Genomic DNA, 18014 nt, shown 5'->3' on the forward strand with positions numbered 1-18014 from the left:
CATTGCACAAATGCAGGGGTATAAAAACCCATATTTCGCTGAGAAACATGACATATGGGAAATATTTGTGTCACCAGAACCCCTTGAGTGCAACATTGGACCATATAACATGGTCACCTCCTATGTATACTCTTTATATATTTTATAATTTTATTGTATTGTGAATCTACATATATTGGTATTCATAGGGAAAATATCTGGTTGTGAAGAAACAAAGCACTGTAGATTAGGCAGCTGTTGGGAGGCTATACATTATCATATTCATTTGTTGGGAAGTGGGGGGAAGGGTTTAAATGGTAAATTATATTACATTTCACATAATTAGGTGCATGCAGATTAAGTTATTTGACCCAAATCACAACATTTTCAATCAACTGCCAAAATCATGATTTGAGCACAGGTCTTTAGTTGGGGTGGGCGATAAATTCTGCTCTGCCAGCGGAGTTGGCCGAGTTTTGGGCACTCCGCATAAACGCATGGAACGCGGAGTTCTGGCCAAATTCTGCCAACCACTGTGTGGCTTAGTTTTTTCTCTCACGCGACTCACAAACAGTAAGTTGGCAGCCGTGAGCGAGAATTGGTGTCTCCTAATGCGATTTTCGGGTGCTAGAAGTACACCTGGTGAGATTTTCTAAACATGGGCGGTCGCGACCGTTTGCGATGTGAAAGCTGTCGCTCGAGTAGACTTTCTACTCGAGCGGCAGAAAGAAGCAGCAGCCTCTGTTCCACTTGGTGCAGTTTGCACAGGTTTTGCAGCTCGGAACAAGCTCCGGCCCTGAAAATCGTCACGAGCAGCGAGAAGTGACAATTTCTGCCTGTTCGAGGAACTCCTCGTAATCTCATGGAGTTTTCATGTAAGTCCACAGAGTGAAACTCCACGAGTTCCGCCCACCCCATGTCTTTAGCTTTCGAAGTGAACTACTTAGCACCTAGACCACGTCTTCTCTCTAGGCACAGCAACCAGAATTCTCAGTGTGCTACAGTTTAAAGGTCAATGTCTGGGGTTTGCCAAGTGATAGAGACTTGGCTCTTACATGAGGGTTTAATGGGATATTTTACCTCAGACAGAGTCGTATGCACATCTCAAGGGACGTAATAGCCTGAGATAGATTTTTGAGCACTGGCCGGGAGAGTGCTGGACATGAAAGCATGTTGTGCATGGTATTAAGCATTTTCCAAAGTGCTGGCAGGCATTTATTTTGCAACCAGCATGGAAATATAGGAGAGGGACACAGCAGAAGAGCTATGGAGAACATTTAGCATTGAGTCAACATGAATATATATGCATAGCTTTCAGACTGAGCGAAACTGTATATTTTCTACACATAATGTTTGTAATTTTCACAGAAATTACGCATATTATGCAAATTACGCTTGAGGGTCGTCTAGAATTATATGCAAGGCATGCCCTTGTGCATAAAAGAATGTATTTTTTATAGAGGTTCTAAAGTCAACTAATGAACTTTGCTAGCGGCACACTTCTAGTTTCACAGGCTCCAGCTACGCATTTTCTCTTTGAACAACGCTCCTGTGGAAGAAAATTACGTTTAGATCATAAATAAAAACAAAACTTATGCGAAATATGCTCATCCCAAGAATCAAGTAATACACAAACGTATTGCTTGTGTAAAGCCACATTGGCCTCAGTCTACATAGCACTTCCAATATCATCCCTGTATTGTGTAATGACCACACTGAGTGCAACAGTTCACAAACCATCTTTGGTGGAAGGGGAGTTTTGGTTGTGGGGAGTGTAAGGCATCCTAGCTTGGCATCCTTGTGTTCAGGTTGTATTATTTGTGTGATTCAGTCGATAAATCCTCGGTGGAAGCAGTAAGACTGGAAATACTGACCCATAAAGGCTCAATGCACACTTTCCACTTTACTATTTGGAATCTGATTTTTTTTGTCCGCAATATCCATGCCCGCTTCTGCTATCTTCCCATCTTGCAGCTAAATTTGATTGCGTGCCAATCCCAGACGTACCGCTCTGCTGATACCTCTGTTTCGTGTACACCCACTCACCCCAGTTCTTCAGGGAGCTTGCCATCACTTTGGTAACGCTTCTTGTGGTGAAGAAAGCTTTTCACACCCCAGCACCAGGAGAGTAGTCAAATAGAAGTCTGCCCACTGGGTCCTCTGTAAAAACGATTTCTTGAAATAAAAGTTTATTCTGTGTTTTCTTTTCGGCCAAGAATAACCAATTGATGACTGTATTAGCTTCCCCTGGAGTTCATTACTTCTGTTGAACTAATTGAAGATGGCAGCCGCTCTAGCCGGCCCGGTGAGCTCAGTCCAGCTGATTCTTGTGTCTTTAACTTGACATCCTGTTTGACCCCACCGCCCTTCAGCTTTCGTGTAGGGGCAGAAGCTCACATTAGTATGTTTTACAGCAGAAGTTCAGGATAGCATGTTATAATAAAAAGCTTGTGCTAGCACGTGTTAGAGGAAAAGCTCATGTTAGCGTGTTTTAGCTTACATTATAGGAAATGTTCAGGCCAGAGCACAGAACAGAAATATATCGAAGTGTTACGCACATATTTCAGAAGTTCACGTTAGAGCGCATCATAGTAGTAGCTCACGTTATTAGAGAAGGAGAAGCGTACGTTAGATTTCTTTACAGCCGATTTCGGGTTACAGCGTGTTACATCAGAAGTTAACATTAGCACGTTAGCGAATAAGCACACAATAGAGCACGTTATAGCAGAGATTCACTTGAACACATGCTAGAACATAAGCTCACATTAGCTCGTTGCAGCAAAAGTTCACATTCCAATATGTTAAAACAGAAGCTCACATTAGCACACATCACTGCAGAAGTGTTACAGCATATGCAGGGATCGGCACTTGTCACAGGAGAAGCTCCCCATTGCACATTAAAATGCATTGTAGCATGTATTATAGCAGAAGCTTGTGTTAGCATATGGTACAGCAGAAGCTTGCGTAAGCGTGCATTTCAACAGAAGCTCACATTAGCACACATTAGATTAGAGGCTTTCATTAGCACATGCTACAACAGAAGCTCACATTAGCTCACGTCACTGCAGAAATGTTACATCATATTCAGGGATTGGACCTTGTTACAGCAGAAAATAATTGTAGCATGTGTTACAGCAGAAGCTTGCGTAAGCGTGCTTTACAACAGAAGCTCACATTAGCACACGTTATAGTAGAGATTTTCATTCACACATGCTACAACAAAAGCTCACATTAGCACACATCACTGCAGAAGTGTTACAGCATATGCAGGGATCGGCACTTGTCAAAGGAGAAGCTCCCCATTGCACGTAGAAACTCATTGCAGCATGTATTATAGCAGAAGCTTGTGTTAGCATATGGCACAGCAGAAGCTTGCGTAAGCGTGCATTTCAACAGAAGCTCACATTAGCACACATTAGATTAGAGGCTTTCATTAGCACATGCTACAACAGAAGCTCACATTAGCTCACGTCACTGCAGAAATGTTACATCATATTCAGGGATTGGACCTTGTTACAGCAGAAAATAATTGTAGCATGTGTTACAGCAGAAGCTTGTGTAAGCGTGCTTTACAACAGAAGCTCACATTAGCACACGTTATAGTAGAGATTTTCATTCACACATGCTACAACAAAAGCTCACATTAGCACACATCACTGCAAAAATATGACAGCATATGCAGGGTTTGGACCTAGTTACAGCAGAAACTCATCGTAGCATGTGCTACAGCAGAAGCTTGCGTTAGCGTGCTTTACAACAGAAGCTCACATTAGCGCACATTGGAGTAGAGACTTTTATTCTCACATGCTACAGCAGAAGCTCACATTAGCTAACGTTAAAGTTGCTCCCTGATGAAGGAATAACTTTACACCATTACACATAGCAGACCGACATGTTATTCTCCTCTGAGTACATTTATTTGATGCTCTGCAGGAAGGATGTGATCACAGAGCAAACACGTAAAAAGTGAGAAAAACAGCATTGCCCATTGACCTACATTTCTTGTGTTTTTCTGCTACTTGGAACAGATGTAAAAGAGTGTTCACATCATGTAAAATCACTCGCAGGCCCCACCTTTCCCGTGGCTTCAGAAGGAGGCTTGTGGTGGAGCAAATTGCAGCCCTTGTTGCTATAAAGGGCTGTTTTATTTGAACGTGTGTAATTGGACGGGGCTGTCAGTACACACGTGGCCAATAAAGCGCCCTCCGCCCTTGCTGGATATAGGTTGTGGTTAGCGAGCACATAGAGGCGTAATTGTAAAAATAACACTCTGCGGTCTTTTTAATGAACCTACACCGTTGAGGGATTGTTCCAGATTGCTAGTGAAGTCACAGTCCTGTGCTTGAAACCTCGCTCTCTCATGCTGCCAATGTATTTTTCCTCTCTGCCTGCCTCTTAAAATGGCATTCAGGCCAACCTACCAGCTGGCAGGGTTTAAATAAAAAAAAATGGGCTCTTCCGCTGCCTAACCTGTTTAGTGCTAAGGGTCACCGAGGGGCTGCTCGTTGTACTTTGTTTCTGGTCTTTTAGCTGCCTGTGGGATAATGAAAAATGTGCAAATATGTTGCATAAGGAGGGAAAACGCGCCTTGTGAAGGGGGACCCGCAGTAATGCCCGTCGTGGGACTCCACGTTGAGGTTCAGGGTGGATCCCTCCAAACATTTCAGCGATACCTTAATGTTGCGTGCTGCTTGTGTGTGCAATGGCACATCTTGCATGGATGGACTCATGTTGAGGTTGTGACCTTCGGTTCCAGCATGCCAACATGGTATCAGTGGCTAAGTGTACACAGAATTGGCAAATTAAGAGTATTTGGAGGAATATATAAGCTTTACACTAACTGTTCATGCGCAGCTTTCGGTTGTACGCCATGTGCATTCATGTTCATTTCCAACAAAGATGTACCCCAACTAGTATTTAAAGCAAAATAATTAGCTGGGACTAAAATCGTGCTCAAAATATTTGGCAGTGGGTAATAGAGCGGTCAAACTTTTTTTCAACCCATCACCTACGTTTTCTACTAGTCACCTTATCCCAGAGTACAGCAGCTCATTGTGAGATTACCAGTCACAAGTTGACTCCTTTCTTGCTCCGTCAAGAGGCAGACGATTGTTATTGTACTTGTATGTTGTACTGCAACTCTCTACTTCACATTCATGGCACTACTGCTCGGCCATTACATTAGACTGCCACCTCCCAGCCTTTTACCCTGATTAAAGAATTGGGAAAGGGAAGCAGGTCCTTCGGTGTCTATTTTGTTGATAAAGAAAAAAAAATCTCAGGACCAGATTCATTCTTCCAAATGCCGGTGCTGTCGAACACCCAGGCAGATCCCACATAATGACTCTTTCTTCCACCGCTCTTCGCTTCCGGTTTCTTGATCTTGCTCTTACAAAGTCATCTTCATCTCTTCTTTCTCCTGTTGTTGTTGTTTTTCCATCTTGATCTTCCTCTAATTTCTGCCCTTTTCTCTCTTCCTCTGCGGCAATGTCTTATGATGGAAAATAAGCCCCAGTCCCCAGTAATGAGTTCCAGTGCCCACCACCTGGCACAAATTAAGCTCCAAGGCCCTTCTCTGTACAGGCAGCTGTTTTCTAGTTTTGTGCCGTCTTGAAAAGCATCTTCTTGTTTTATTTGTTGTGGTTTTGTTTTTCTGCAGGGTGGTAAAACATTTGAGTAACTTTAAACAGCAGTTTCTACTCTTGACGAGCCCACACATACTGACTGAAGTTCAGCAGCAAGAAGTCACAATGACATATTCTATGTACTTTGAATCCATCTAAATTGCTTTTTTGATCCATAGGGTTTTGACATTCTTATGAGTTTCACCCTTCCGCACCAAACTGTGTGGTCTACATCCGCCTACACTTGTGTAAATTTTGTGTTGGGTACTGGTAGGCCATTTTCACCCAACTCAAACCCACCCAAGAAGTTAAATGTATGCAGATCTCCCCACAATGTGTAAAGTAAAGCAAAAAAATATATAAAAGATCAGATCCGCCTTCCTTAAATCCTTGGTATGTGAGGAGAAAAGAACGACTACCGAGCCTGCAGCGATGAAGAATTGATCAGAAGATGGAGAAGCAGCTGCCTGTGATCCCTTCATCGCTGTGCTTTCGCGTGTTTATTCGCTGGAGGATCAATAGGTTCCGAGGCGGCTTCCTTAGCTTTCAATATCCGAGATGTTTGACAAGTGCCTCAGGCAGGAAGGGTACATGCTCAAGAGAATCAGAGAGAAGAGTAAGTGGCAGCTAATTGCCAAAGTCATTAACTTCTCTGGCAGTGTTCCAAGAGTGGGAAGTGATTAATGGAGAGCACGCAATATGGTGCATTTCAGTTGCCGCATTCTCAATTTCAGCCTTTTAATAGAACGCAAGTATCATTCATTTGTTGTGGGCACAGTTTAACTTGTCTTTCTTGGAAATGTTCCTGTAAACAGAACCTTGAGATTGCCTTCCTACACACATTTCTGCACACTCAGTTATACCAACTGCCTCAGTGGGAGTTATATGAAGGGGTGCGTGTAATTTGTTACTCTTTCTAAAGCTACCCAGTTTCTCAAACTTCAGACTTGTCCTCAATGGCCCCAAAGATCTGTGGCGTTCACTCCTCTTGCATTCTTAAAGGATGCACTTTAGATAGGACTTGTTTGGTTAATAAAGTTCTTCGTTGTCTTCATTAGACTGACTCTTAGAATTTCCAAAAATCAAGAACAATATACTAACAGAGGTGTGATAGTAGATGATTTTACAGTGAGGGCAGCAGCACCCTACCTGTTAAAATCAGTCAGGCTGAGAAAAGGTCCACGCAAGACTGGGTAGAGGGCTGTCCATTCTGATTTATGTAACTTGCATATTCAGTGTCTTTTTTTTATTTTCAGCATGTAGTCATATACTCGCATCTGCCTACGGAAACTACCTTCTCGCTGAATTATGACTTCAGGAAACTAAATTATTGTGCTTGTTTCTTAATTTCTTTTCAATTAAGTTTGTTGATCTTGATAGCACACTCAAACCCAGCCCTAGTGTCCCATTTCCAATTAGATTCTTGTATACCCATAAATGAGAAATCACAATAAAATGGCCAAAATAAATGAAACACGCTTTGATGTTCCTACCCACCTGCAAAGTGACTCATCGGGACCCACTGCTATAACATTTAACGTTAAAAAAGTTTCAAAATATACTGCATGGCTTTTGATACATAATGTACAATATTGATAACAATTGTAGACTGATATTCAATGAGTTATTTTGTTAACATGACTCAGTTTTTCTCAATGAACAATCTGTCCCACTATGGGTGAACTCCCACCTCAAATGTTTCCTTTCATTTGAATGGCCCAGTTACCCCCAATTGTTTAGTACATAGTGATAATTGATCCTCTCAGCTAAATTGTAATTGACACGTTTCGGCCTGTAACAGTGGTAAACTTCTTCAGTGAGGTCTTTGTCTTGTAATCTGACCATTAGCCTCTTAACAGGTGAAGAGCCCTTGAGACAATTATCAACTGATAGTTAGTCACAAATTTTGTTAACGTAACTCAGTTTTTCCAATGGACTACCTGTCCTGCCGAGAATGGAGGGCTTCTCCGAAATGTTTCCTTGCATTTGAATTGTTCTGATGTCTCCAATTTCTTTAGAATATATTTTTATGTGAAACCCTTGGGTTGATTATATTTAACAAGTTTCTACCTCCAATGGTGGGACACTGGTTAACTGAGCGCTTCAGTCCATTTGTCTTACATAGTTTATGGGGTCCTTACATTTTTTCACGCCCCTTTTCACAGGAATAATTTCACTCATAATCAGTGGTCTTTGAGGGTAAAGATATAATCTGTTTGTGTCACACCATAATTCCACACACCAAAAATCTGATGCTTACGTAATAACTGTACTGTGTAATGTCATAGCCTAATCTGTAAGTACATGATGCACTCAAAACTGACAGATATCATTGACGTGGTTTCCAATAAGTGCATCAAAGGTCTGGCTGTTCTCATTGGTAACTGATCCATCACAATCCCCAGTTTAAGGGGACACGTTCTGGCGTGTGAGCCTGCATGCTTTCATTTGTGCAAAAAGTCACTTGATTTTCACTGCAAAATGTAATTTGGATATTACTACCCTCTACTATAGGCAGTAGATATATTCAAGTACAGCCAAGTGATTCTGGCTTTGCAGCAGAGCGCACAGGCAGAGTGGAAGTCACCCAGCTCTGGGTGGTGTTAGGTAACCCTGGGCGTAGTTCGCGTAGTAGCGCTATGCGTAGCTACGCGAAGTGCACTTCGCACTACGCGAGCTACGCGTAGCACTACGCGAACTGCATAGTGTGCTGTTCGCAATGATTGCACAGTGCCGGATGCTTGTCCGCACTATGCAATCATTGCAAACGGCATCTTGCACAGTGCAAGTGGTCGTTTTCTGCTGCTCGAGTAGATTTTTTCTCGAGCTGCAGCTTTCTCAACACAGACTGGTAGTTTCTCATCGCGAGCGGTCGCGAGCGTACGCGACCACTTGCAATGAGAAACCTGACCTCCCCGCGTTGAGAATAGCGCCGGGAGGTTTATTTTCCAAGCTCGCGATCGGCAACTTGATGTTGCTGATCGCGAATGAGGAAAAAGTCTCACCGGAATGTCATTTTGCTCGCTCGCGGTCGCCAACTTGACGTTGAGGACCGCGAGCGAGCAAAAAATGCCAACTGCGTTTTTGCACTGTGCTACGTGCAATTCACATAGTGCGAAGTAGCGCAAACTAACCAAGCGTAGCGTAGTTTTTCAGCCAGGGCTAGTGTTAGGGTGGAGTTGTCATGCTGCAAAGCTAATATTTTCAGAAGATCCTTTCAGAATAGAAGACATTTCTTGTAAGTCAATCATTCATGAACAAAGTCTATATTAATCAGTATTCATTTTAAAATAGAGTGCTTGCTGATTCACGCAATGATCACATTTACGATACATGTAGTAGAAGTTACCTGGCCTTTTATTTTTAGACGAAAATGTTAAGATTTCTCAGGGACAGGTTAAGTAACTGTTGGCCAAATTCATAGAGCCATTGTGAATGTGCACAGCGATGCTTTCTGTACAGATGCATGCACAGAACTATATGTAGTTGAGCTTATATAGCGCACAGCTACCCGCAGTGGGTTTCCCGGCGCTTGCTTAGGGAACCCTTCCTGGTATTCCCCTGTGAGATAGCAGGGTATCCACAAGGTGAAAGTCAGGCATCCCGCCGCGAGGGGCCATTGTGGAGATTAAGCAAGCTATTGCCCAGAGTCGCAGAGTGTGAACCCGTGAGTCGAGGAGGCACCGGGGAAAGAATTATCAAGTCCGTGGAATTTTTTAGCCCAAGACCCTGCCGAGGCGGGGAATTGAACCCTGGTCCAGGACCGATCTCAGCTTCTGGGTCTGCTGCCTCTAACCCCTGAGCCACACTTCTCCACAATGTATGAATGTATGCACGCCATTAGGGCAGGCGTAACCAGGGGTACTAATGTGTAAATGTGATTGGCCTCTGCTATGCCATTCAGTGCGTGAAGGGCACATGACGTTAACATCCTGTGACACGACTGTCCCATCACTAAAGGATGTGCTCCATTTGTGTGCACCGACGTCAGTAAGCCCTTGCAAGCACTCGAAGTACTTTGAAATGGCGATAGATTTCTTACACCGACCAGTTCCGACAACTACAGGTTGTAGCACTCCAGTGTGAAGCACATTGAAAGCAATCCCATTTTATGTGTCTATAACTCCTGAGGCAGTGATTACAAGAGCAGAGGATGGGGAACGTCCTTCACAACGGAACTTTTACAACGAAGTACTGTTACGACGCAGGTTTAACAACAAAAGTCATTAAAACGACTTTCGCTGGAGAGCACTCTAGGATAGGTAATAGTTTAATTTACTATCCAACACCTTCCCTACTATACACGGGGACTGGAGTTGGAATAGTAAATTAAACTATTCACTATCCAGCGCCCCCCAACGCAAGTCGTTGTAACGACTTGCGTTGTAAAACCTACGTCGTAACGGTACGCGTTGAAGTATGTCTTTTATATGTGACCTCATGCATGATGCTCTCTTTGACCTTGAACTAGGGGATGTTATGTGAAAGTCCTGTGCTAGCCATCTTGTGCGATTATTTCACCATCATGAGGCAGGAGCATACCAGCATGTTAACTTTCTTCTGCTATGCATGTTTAAACTCACCTGCAACTCTTTAATTCCCTGTATGTTTTTTTCCAAAAGGACAAGAAGTCTAAAGACTCCGAGAAAAGAGGGGAGGCCCAGCGGCCTCAGAAGAAAGCGGAGAAAAGTCCCCCGTCACACAAACAGCAAGTCAATCACCATGGGCAGACTCAGAACTCCAAAGCCCAGGTGAAGGACCGAAAAGTGCCAAAGGCTGGAAGCGCTGAGAAAGGTATGTTAAAGTGTCTGCAAACGTTTTTAGCAATGCTCAGCGTGTGGATTTTCTGGAAAATCAAACGATGTAGGGTTATTGTGGTGTATGTACAGAAAGTTGCCATTTTGAAGAGACTGTTAAAGGAGCCTAGTCTACACCTTTGTGTTTTTTAGCCTCATGAGGGAAGAATCTCTGTCTTTAGCTCAACCTTTTATGACAGAAATTGTCTAACTTAATTTTCGGGCGTTGCATTCACTGACAAATTGGCCACACGTCTCTCTGCCTCAAATCAAGTTAAAACGCGTCCCTAAAAAGAGAGAGTGGAGGCATGACGTCCCAGCTGTCAATCACCCGCATCCCTCCCCTCCCCCCCCCCTCCCCCCCTCCCCCTATGCTTGCGCCCCTCCATGTTTTTATGTTCAGTAAAGATTGCTTTAAAGCGAAAGTAGAGTATAAAGAGCACCTCTTAGTGGTCAGGGTTGAGTGACGCCACTTCCTGTGATGTCAAGGTGTATCAGAAGCCAAGTTGCGTAACTTAATTGATTTTAGTGAAACAACACCACTGAAAATGACTCTTGCAGGTAGTATAAGGAAGACATGGAATTCTATTACTCTTACTAATAGTGATTTCAAGTTTCATCTGAAAGTCAGAGATCAGGACAACATGGCTGTCCACCCAACGCACCAGCTTATTAATGACTTAATTTACTTTGGTGTTTTGGATCATGCCGGCATCAGGGGCATCGTTAGATAAAGAGGTGTCCACTCCAATCTAGATGTGTACTATGCATATTCTAGTGTAACATATAATTAAATAAATACTTCAAATAAACCATGATTACTAGCACAGTGTGAGCTTCTGGTGTAGGGGACAGAGCATGATATGAATACTCCTAGCTTGCCATTAGTTGAAGTTACTAGCTCCAAGTTCTTTCCATAGAGGGACACCGCACCCAAGCTAAGCTGCTGGAGCTCCCTTCGATTGAAAAGGTTGGAATGCTCTGATTCCGCCACTCACCGGCATGTCGTAGCAAGTGCTAAATAAAAATGCACTCTTTCATTTTTTGATGCATTTTTCTCGTCTGGCAAAAATAATTTGTGACCTCTGGACACAACATTTGTGTTCAGGTACCTTGAATCGACATTACACGAGGCAAGGTATGAAATAGGCTGTGCACAATAAGGCTTTAATAGGAGTATAAGCAAACTTGCTCTTGGAGCAGGAGAGCCTGTGGCGGGAAGTGCACCGGAGGTTTTAAGGGGGCCACGAGTGCCAGGGCCTATAGAGAAGCAGAAGTTGGATCTTTTGGAGCGTGGTAGAGCAGACAGGTATGGCCTTGTGTGGTCATGTTGACCCTGAAGAATTAAAAATGTAACTCTTGGTGTTTTAAGCTTTTAGCCTAATGGAGCAGGTACTATCAGATTCCTGATATTTCTGTGTTCACCTATATTTGCTGGACTACAGCATGACTTGTTGAGCTACACTCATTGGAGCTGCTGGCGTGCATTTGAAATTTCAGAACACGGTTCCTGCTGTCATACTGCGACAATGCAATCCCATCTCACTTTAGGATATTCTTTAAACGTATCCTTTGCCACCTCTGTATCGTGTTCCAGGGTACCAAAATGCCTGGAGATGATTTGCCACCCTCTGTCAACATCAAATGCATATGACCCTTAATAGTCACCTTTTGCCAATGTGCACCCTAATTACTGAGCCAGGGATTTTGATGTGCTAAAGGGAAGGAAAGAGTTTCTATACCTAATTCCACATGTGTGTACATACACAGTTTCTATATCTTTAAGGTACTGAGATGTTACGTTAGGAATAGTAAATCTATATCTTTCTGTATACCTTTAGATATTTTCTCCCTCTATATTTTGTCCCCAAAATCTGTGTTCCATAGTACTACAATCATTTTGCCTGAGCCCATGCCTTCACATTTTCAAATTCAGATGCAAGACAACTACAGAGCAAGAAAATTAGATGTTATTTTTGTTCCACTCTGCATTGGGTGTTTCTCACATTTGTATCTTTCCTTTTTTTTAGAATCATCGAGTAGCTATCTGAGTCCATTCCACGACAACATGACGACCAAGACCGGCTGTATCACGTCTTGCTCCCTGGAATATCTGGAGATCCAACACCCGATTCCGCGGACTCCGAAGATCACCCGGAGCCAAGATTCTGATCTTCAGGAAAACGTCAACCCTGTATGTCGGCTGAAGGACAATCACCTCATAGTGAACGTTGTGCGCTCGTTCACGTCCGTGGACAGAGATGACCAACTCGAGCCAGTGTCCCCGTCTCACCACTACAGGATTTTGAGCTCCCCGGTGAGCTTCTCCCCCAAGCACTCCAGTGAACGGGCACTGTCTCCAGTCTTTCCCAATGGCAGTACGACCCCTGTTAAGGTCTCAGTTCACCTCAGCCAGGCTTCTTTCACATACGAAGACAGGAGCAACCCTTCCAGCCCAGAACCAATGTCCCTCACCCCCACATCTCCCATGTCTCCTTTCTCCCCTATGTCCCCGTCCTCTCCATTTTCCCCACTTTCCCCATCTTCTCCCTTTTCCCCCGGTTCCCCCAATTCTCCTGTTTCCCCTATATCCCCCTCATCGCCATCTGGTAACAACAATTATGGGAGCCACTTGGGCAGCCCCAACTGTGTGCGGAGCAGAGGCAGATTCCCCATGATGGGAATTGGACAGATGTTGAGGAAGAAGAGCCAGGTGACCTCCCCCAAGTCGGAAAAGCCCCTGGAAACCCGAATGCCTCAGCTGCAGCACATGAATCCGGCCTACTTTGCATTTGACACACCAGAGCCTGTGTCCGGTGTGTGCTAACTGCTGCTGTCTCTAAGTACATATAGGCTCATGCCTTTGCTTGATATAAAATGGCGGAGGGTCACTCCAGGAGTATCAAGAAGCTCATTTTTGGAGAGATACCAGGACAGACTTACACACGTTCGGATCCCAGCGCGGCTTGTAAAAAGCCCTAGGGTCCTTCTTTTCACATGGTGGCTTCCTCAGGGTTGCACCAGCATTGTCCACAGCCAGGATTTGCCAGGCCGTTTTCTACTGACACTTGGGTGGGGAAAGGGACAGGCATGTTCACCGCCACTGAATACACCTTTCCTGGAGAGTTTGCACAAGGATCTTTCGCAAATGGCTGTTTTTCAAATTGAGTGCTGGAATAGGACCATTTTGTACAAAGCTGTGAAATGGAGGGCAATTGTGAGGCATTTGAATGGTGTTTGGCAGGTACATTGATGAAGCACGTTTAAACTGCCTCTGCCTCTTTAAAAGACTGAACGCGCACCACATTATGGAGTCAACCAGCAAAGCAACTGTTATTTTTAATCAGATACTTGTCATGGAATGGACTTTTGTATTTGGGACACATACATCAAACTCGTGCTTTGATTTACGGTATCGCAGCTAACATGCTTCGGGCAAGTGTAATAAGGGGACCATTGGCTGTGGCTAGGAGGACAGTCAGAAGTTAAGCAGAGTGTGTACAGAAAATCATCTGCAAAGTGAGGAAAGCAGAGTGATGGAGGTGGGATTGATGTGCGGACATTCTGACAGCGAGCATGAATCGTTAATGTCCATCGCAAGTTTAGACATTCCGCTTGAAGGACTGCTTTTCATCAGAAGTTGTGCTGTAATGTTGTTAAGACTGTCTCTCTGTTGTACGATCCTTAAGAATGGAACATGCAGTGGAAGTCGTTTCTTGAAAGAATACACATTTTATTGTTTTTAACCATTTGGCAGCAACAGATATTGCCTGTTCCTTACACACACGAGTTTGCTAGAAAAATTGTTCTGATCAGAAGCCAGTCATCTGTTCAATGTGAAAAAATGTTTTGTTCCACCTCGTATTGCAGTTGTGCTCTGTTCAAGAAGCAGTAAAATGGGTGTTTTTTGGTTAATCCTAAACCTAAATCAGGCTGTTTTCTGATGTACACCGTGACCCGGGATTCTAGGCAAGGATTCTTGTTTTGGTAAGAAGACCAACTAGGGAACAGATTTATATTGACACAGATATAAATGAAACATGCTGCTCAGTTCATTAATGAAGACAATTGGGGCAAGATGCTGTCCATTTCCTCTTAATTTCTCTTCCCAGCACAGTCCCAACAGGATGAGTGTGAGTCATATCTGTAGAAGAAGACAGCCGCACTAGACCTTTAAATCAACAGTAGTTTCAATAATGTGCTTGCTCTCTTCCGGCCAAGTTCAACTTGTTACAGGTGACCACACCCAGTGAGACCACCACTGCACCTGAATTGACACTTTAAAAAAAATTACATGTATGTTGTACTTTTATGATCCTGGAGATCGAAATAAAGTTTTTATGAAGAAAAATTACTTCCTCACAAACATTAACCAAATATTTTTAAAGATCTGACTGGAACTTACAGATTTCTAGTAGGAAGTATATTGCTGGTGTTATCTGACTCACAGTGTCCTATTAAAGCACCCTATAATTTTCTGTCACACCCACCTGAGCAAGTGGCTGTTAGCGCGAGCACAGACTTTTATCTACCACTGGAATAGTTGCTGTTCTAAATGGAATGGACTTGGATCAACTCCGTTGTCCTAGTCCACAAGAAAGTGGCAAAACTGCATGTAATTCACGTTCCCAGACATAGAGTTCCAGGGATGTAACACCTAAATATTTAGTTAATTACTGGAAAAAGTATAATGGCAAACTGCACAGCGTGCAATAAATACAGAAAATCAATACATGAACTCCCCTACAGGGACCAGTTTTTCATATTGAACAAAGTGTTCGGAATCCCCAGTGTTCTCATGTGGGTATTGTTCACTTTGTAAAATTAAATGTTGCTGCAGTTTTAGCAAAATTGTAGCCAACTCTTTCTATGTGGGAAACAAATTGTCACCGGTTTTAACTGTAGTTGGTCAAAACCAAAGATTATTTTCTTTGTTGTCTGTGTTTCTGTACGCAGCAATGTTCATCGTTGTGTGTTCGCAGCATTTCCCGGTTGAGTGTCTCGTTATTTGAAATTGCGCATTCACCGCTTGTTGTTGCTCCCAGTTAGACATGCATAGTAGCATTTGGTACGGAACATCGCTTATTGGATCATGACCAGGTGCCATCTGTTGTATGGTTAGCGTCCACCTACGGTGGTTGTCGTAGCGGCTGTGGAGCTGGCATTGTCAAATACAGCTGTCACTTTCTGTTTGTTCGTAACTTGTGTGCCTATACGCTGTGCGAGCTCGAAGTCACATCTTTTGCCAAACTTTTCCAGCTATCCTAAAAGTTCACGGATTGTACAGTGTATTTCGTGTTTGTTCGTAATGCGTGTAGCCGGACCGGCCTGCTTACTAAACCGTGCATGCCTCTGGCATAACAGCAGATTCTTGTGTATACTTCATTGTGTTGCAAATCGTAACTTGAATTATGAACTCAGGTTTATTTGAAACTTTTTGAAAGCTGGGGGAAATTTGGAGCTGCATTTTTGTGCAAAAACAATAAATGTATGTATCATAAACAAACCAGAATTGCGCCATTTCTTTAGAATTATAGATTGCAGTGTGTGCTACCGCCATATGCATTTCATTTACTGAGAAATAGCATCAGTTCATATATATCACTTTGAATTGCATCCCTTCGAAATTGAAGTGTGCTCCATCAAAATAAATTATGTGCCGCATTACAGTAAAAACCAGCACTTTGCTTTTTACTCTCATACAGATGGGCTAAAACATAACTTGAACACTCATTGACACACCTTAAACACATTTACAACACTGACATGAAACAGATATAATTTATGAGGATAATCCTATACCCTATACTCTTAACCCCATAACTCTTAACCCCTTATCTTTATACCACAAACTGTGTACCCATAAACCTATTACTTGAAACTTAACCTCTAACAAGCATTAATAACCCCATAGCCTTAAACCCTTAATACCTTTAGCCCTGTACTCTTTACCAATATCCATAAGCCGTACACAGTTAATGGACAACCCCTAACTGCTTCCAGAAAAAACGAATCCTTTACCTGTAACCTTATGCCCCAAGACCATAACCACATACTGTTAACTGTTACCACATACCTGTATACCCTTTCCCTGGTACGCTAAAACTCAGTGTACCAGTAATCTTTAACCTGTATAACACAAAATCTTAAACATTAAACCTATACCCCAAGGCCTTAGCTTTGTCTTTTAACGCCTTCCATGCTGCCGTCGGCCATTGGCCTACCTCGCTGGTGCTGCCGGCGGCCAATGGCCGACGCGGCCCCGCCTGTTTTGCGGGAGTGCCGCACTGCCGCAAACGGGCGGCGCAGCCGAGGGGATAACCCTAAAACACGGATTTAGTACCTGTATCCCCTATTTCTTTAACCCAAATACTCCAATGCATAAACCCTGATTCTTAGCCCCTTTGCTTCAGAAACTTAGGGGCATATTATCAAGGGGGTTTATCTCCGCTTTTTTGGCTTTAAAAGCCAAGAAAGCGGAGATAAAATTATCTCCCTATTAACTAGCTGTCGCTAACACCAGTTAGCGACAGCTAGTAGGAGATAGCGACCATCTTGGGCCCCGCTTTGCATGTCAGTGATATTTATCACTAAAGACATGCAAAGTGGGCGTGCCAAGATGTTAGCGACTGGAAACAGTCGCTAACATCGCTATCTCCTATTACCAACTTTTGGAGATATTCGCGCGAATATCTCCAAAAGCTAACACCTGCCCCTGAGCAGTTCTTAGCCATGTTATCCAATGGTAGGTGGATAACATGGCTAAGAGCATTAGCTCGGTAATGCATGAATATCGCTGACTTTTCAGCGATATTCATGCATTTCGGCCGATTTTTATCGCTTAGGAGATATACCTTGATAATAGCAAGGTTCCTAAGCGATAAAAATCGCCGCAGCTCGGCGATAAAAATATGGCCGCTAAACCAACATAGCGATAATTATCGCTAGTTGTTGGTAATATGCCCCTTAATCTCCCCCTCTAAACCTTAAATGTATATCCATAATCTATAAGCCCCTAATCACTCTCAAACTGTCCTTACTTCAGTACTATATGGAAACAAAATCTTTAAAATGTGGTCATTTTTCGAAGTATACACTTTTAGAACGAATCATTTTAAATCTTTTATTTTCAGAAATATTTCTTCTGAGGTTTTTTTAAGCAATATGAAGTTTATGAGCAAACACTGTAAGCATTTTATACAATAGGAACACATTGTTGTTCCACCAAGTGGGTATCATATGTATTGTGATATGAGCCAGCAACTGGCCCAGTGGTAAATCCCATCATGCAGTCGCAGGGCCTGTTCCAGGACATCAAGCAGATAGAAGACATCGAAGGTCATTGGCAAGACCTCGATGCAGATTCACTTGAGGATGACGTGTAAACGTATGTGTCGAGGCCATCGCCCCCGAATGACATCGCCATGTTTAATCAACTGGTGAAAAAGGCTACAAAGCGGTATGGAGTCCAGTTGGATGAGAAGTCGCAGCCATGCTTTCTGGTAGAAACACTCCTACCCTCACAAAGTAAGGGTCAATTCCTGTCAATACTCCCAAGCATCTTGGACCAGGTGAGCAAACCATTCAAGGAAGCAGCTACCTGCAGGTCAGAGAC

The 18014-nt window shown here is 43.2% G+C and overlaps 1 protein-coding gene across 1 annotated transcript in view; it reads left to right on the forward strand.

Moving 5' to 3' along the window:
- Positions 1 to 15905, forward strand: part of HUNK (hormonally up-regulated Neu-associated kinase) — a 96810-nt gene extending 80905 nt beyond the window's left edge. Inside the window, exons 9-10 of the mRNA XM_078658401.1 lie at positions 10226 to 10397; positions 12430 to 15905. Of these exons, the coding sequence (XP_078514527.1) occupies positions 10226 to 10397; positions 12430 to 13226 (969 nt within the window). The 3' untranslated portion in view covers positions 13227 to 15905. The remainder of the gene's footprint in view (positions 1 to 10225; positions 10398 to 12429) is intronic.
- Positions 15906 to 18014: the final 2109 nt, after the last annotated feature.

Source organism: Lissotriton helveticus, chromosome 8, assembly GCF_964261635.1.
Source record: "Lissotriton helveticus chromosome 8, aLisHel1.1, whole genome shotgun sequence".
NCBI lineage: Eukaryota > Metazoa > Chordata > Amphibia > Caudata > Salamandridae > Lissotriton > Lissotriton helveticus.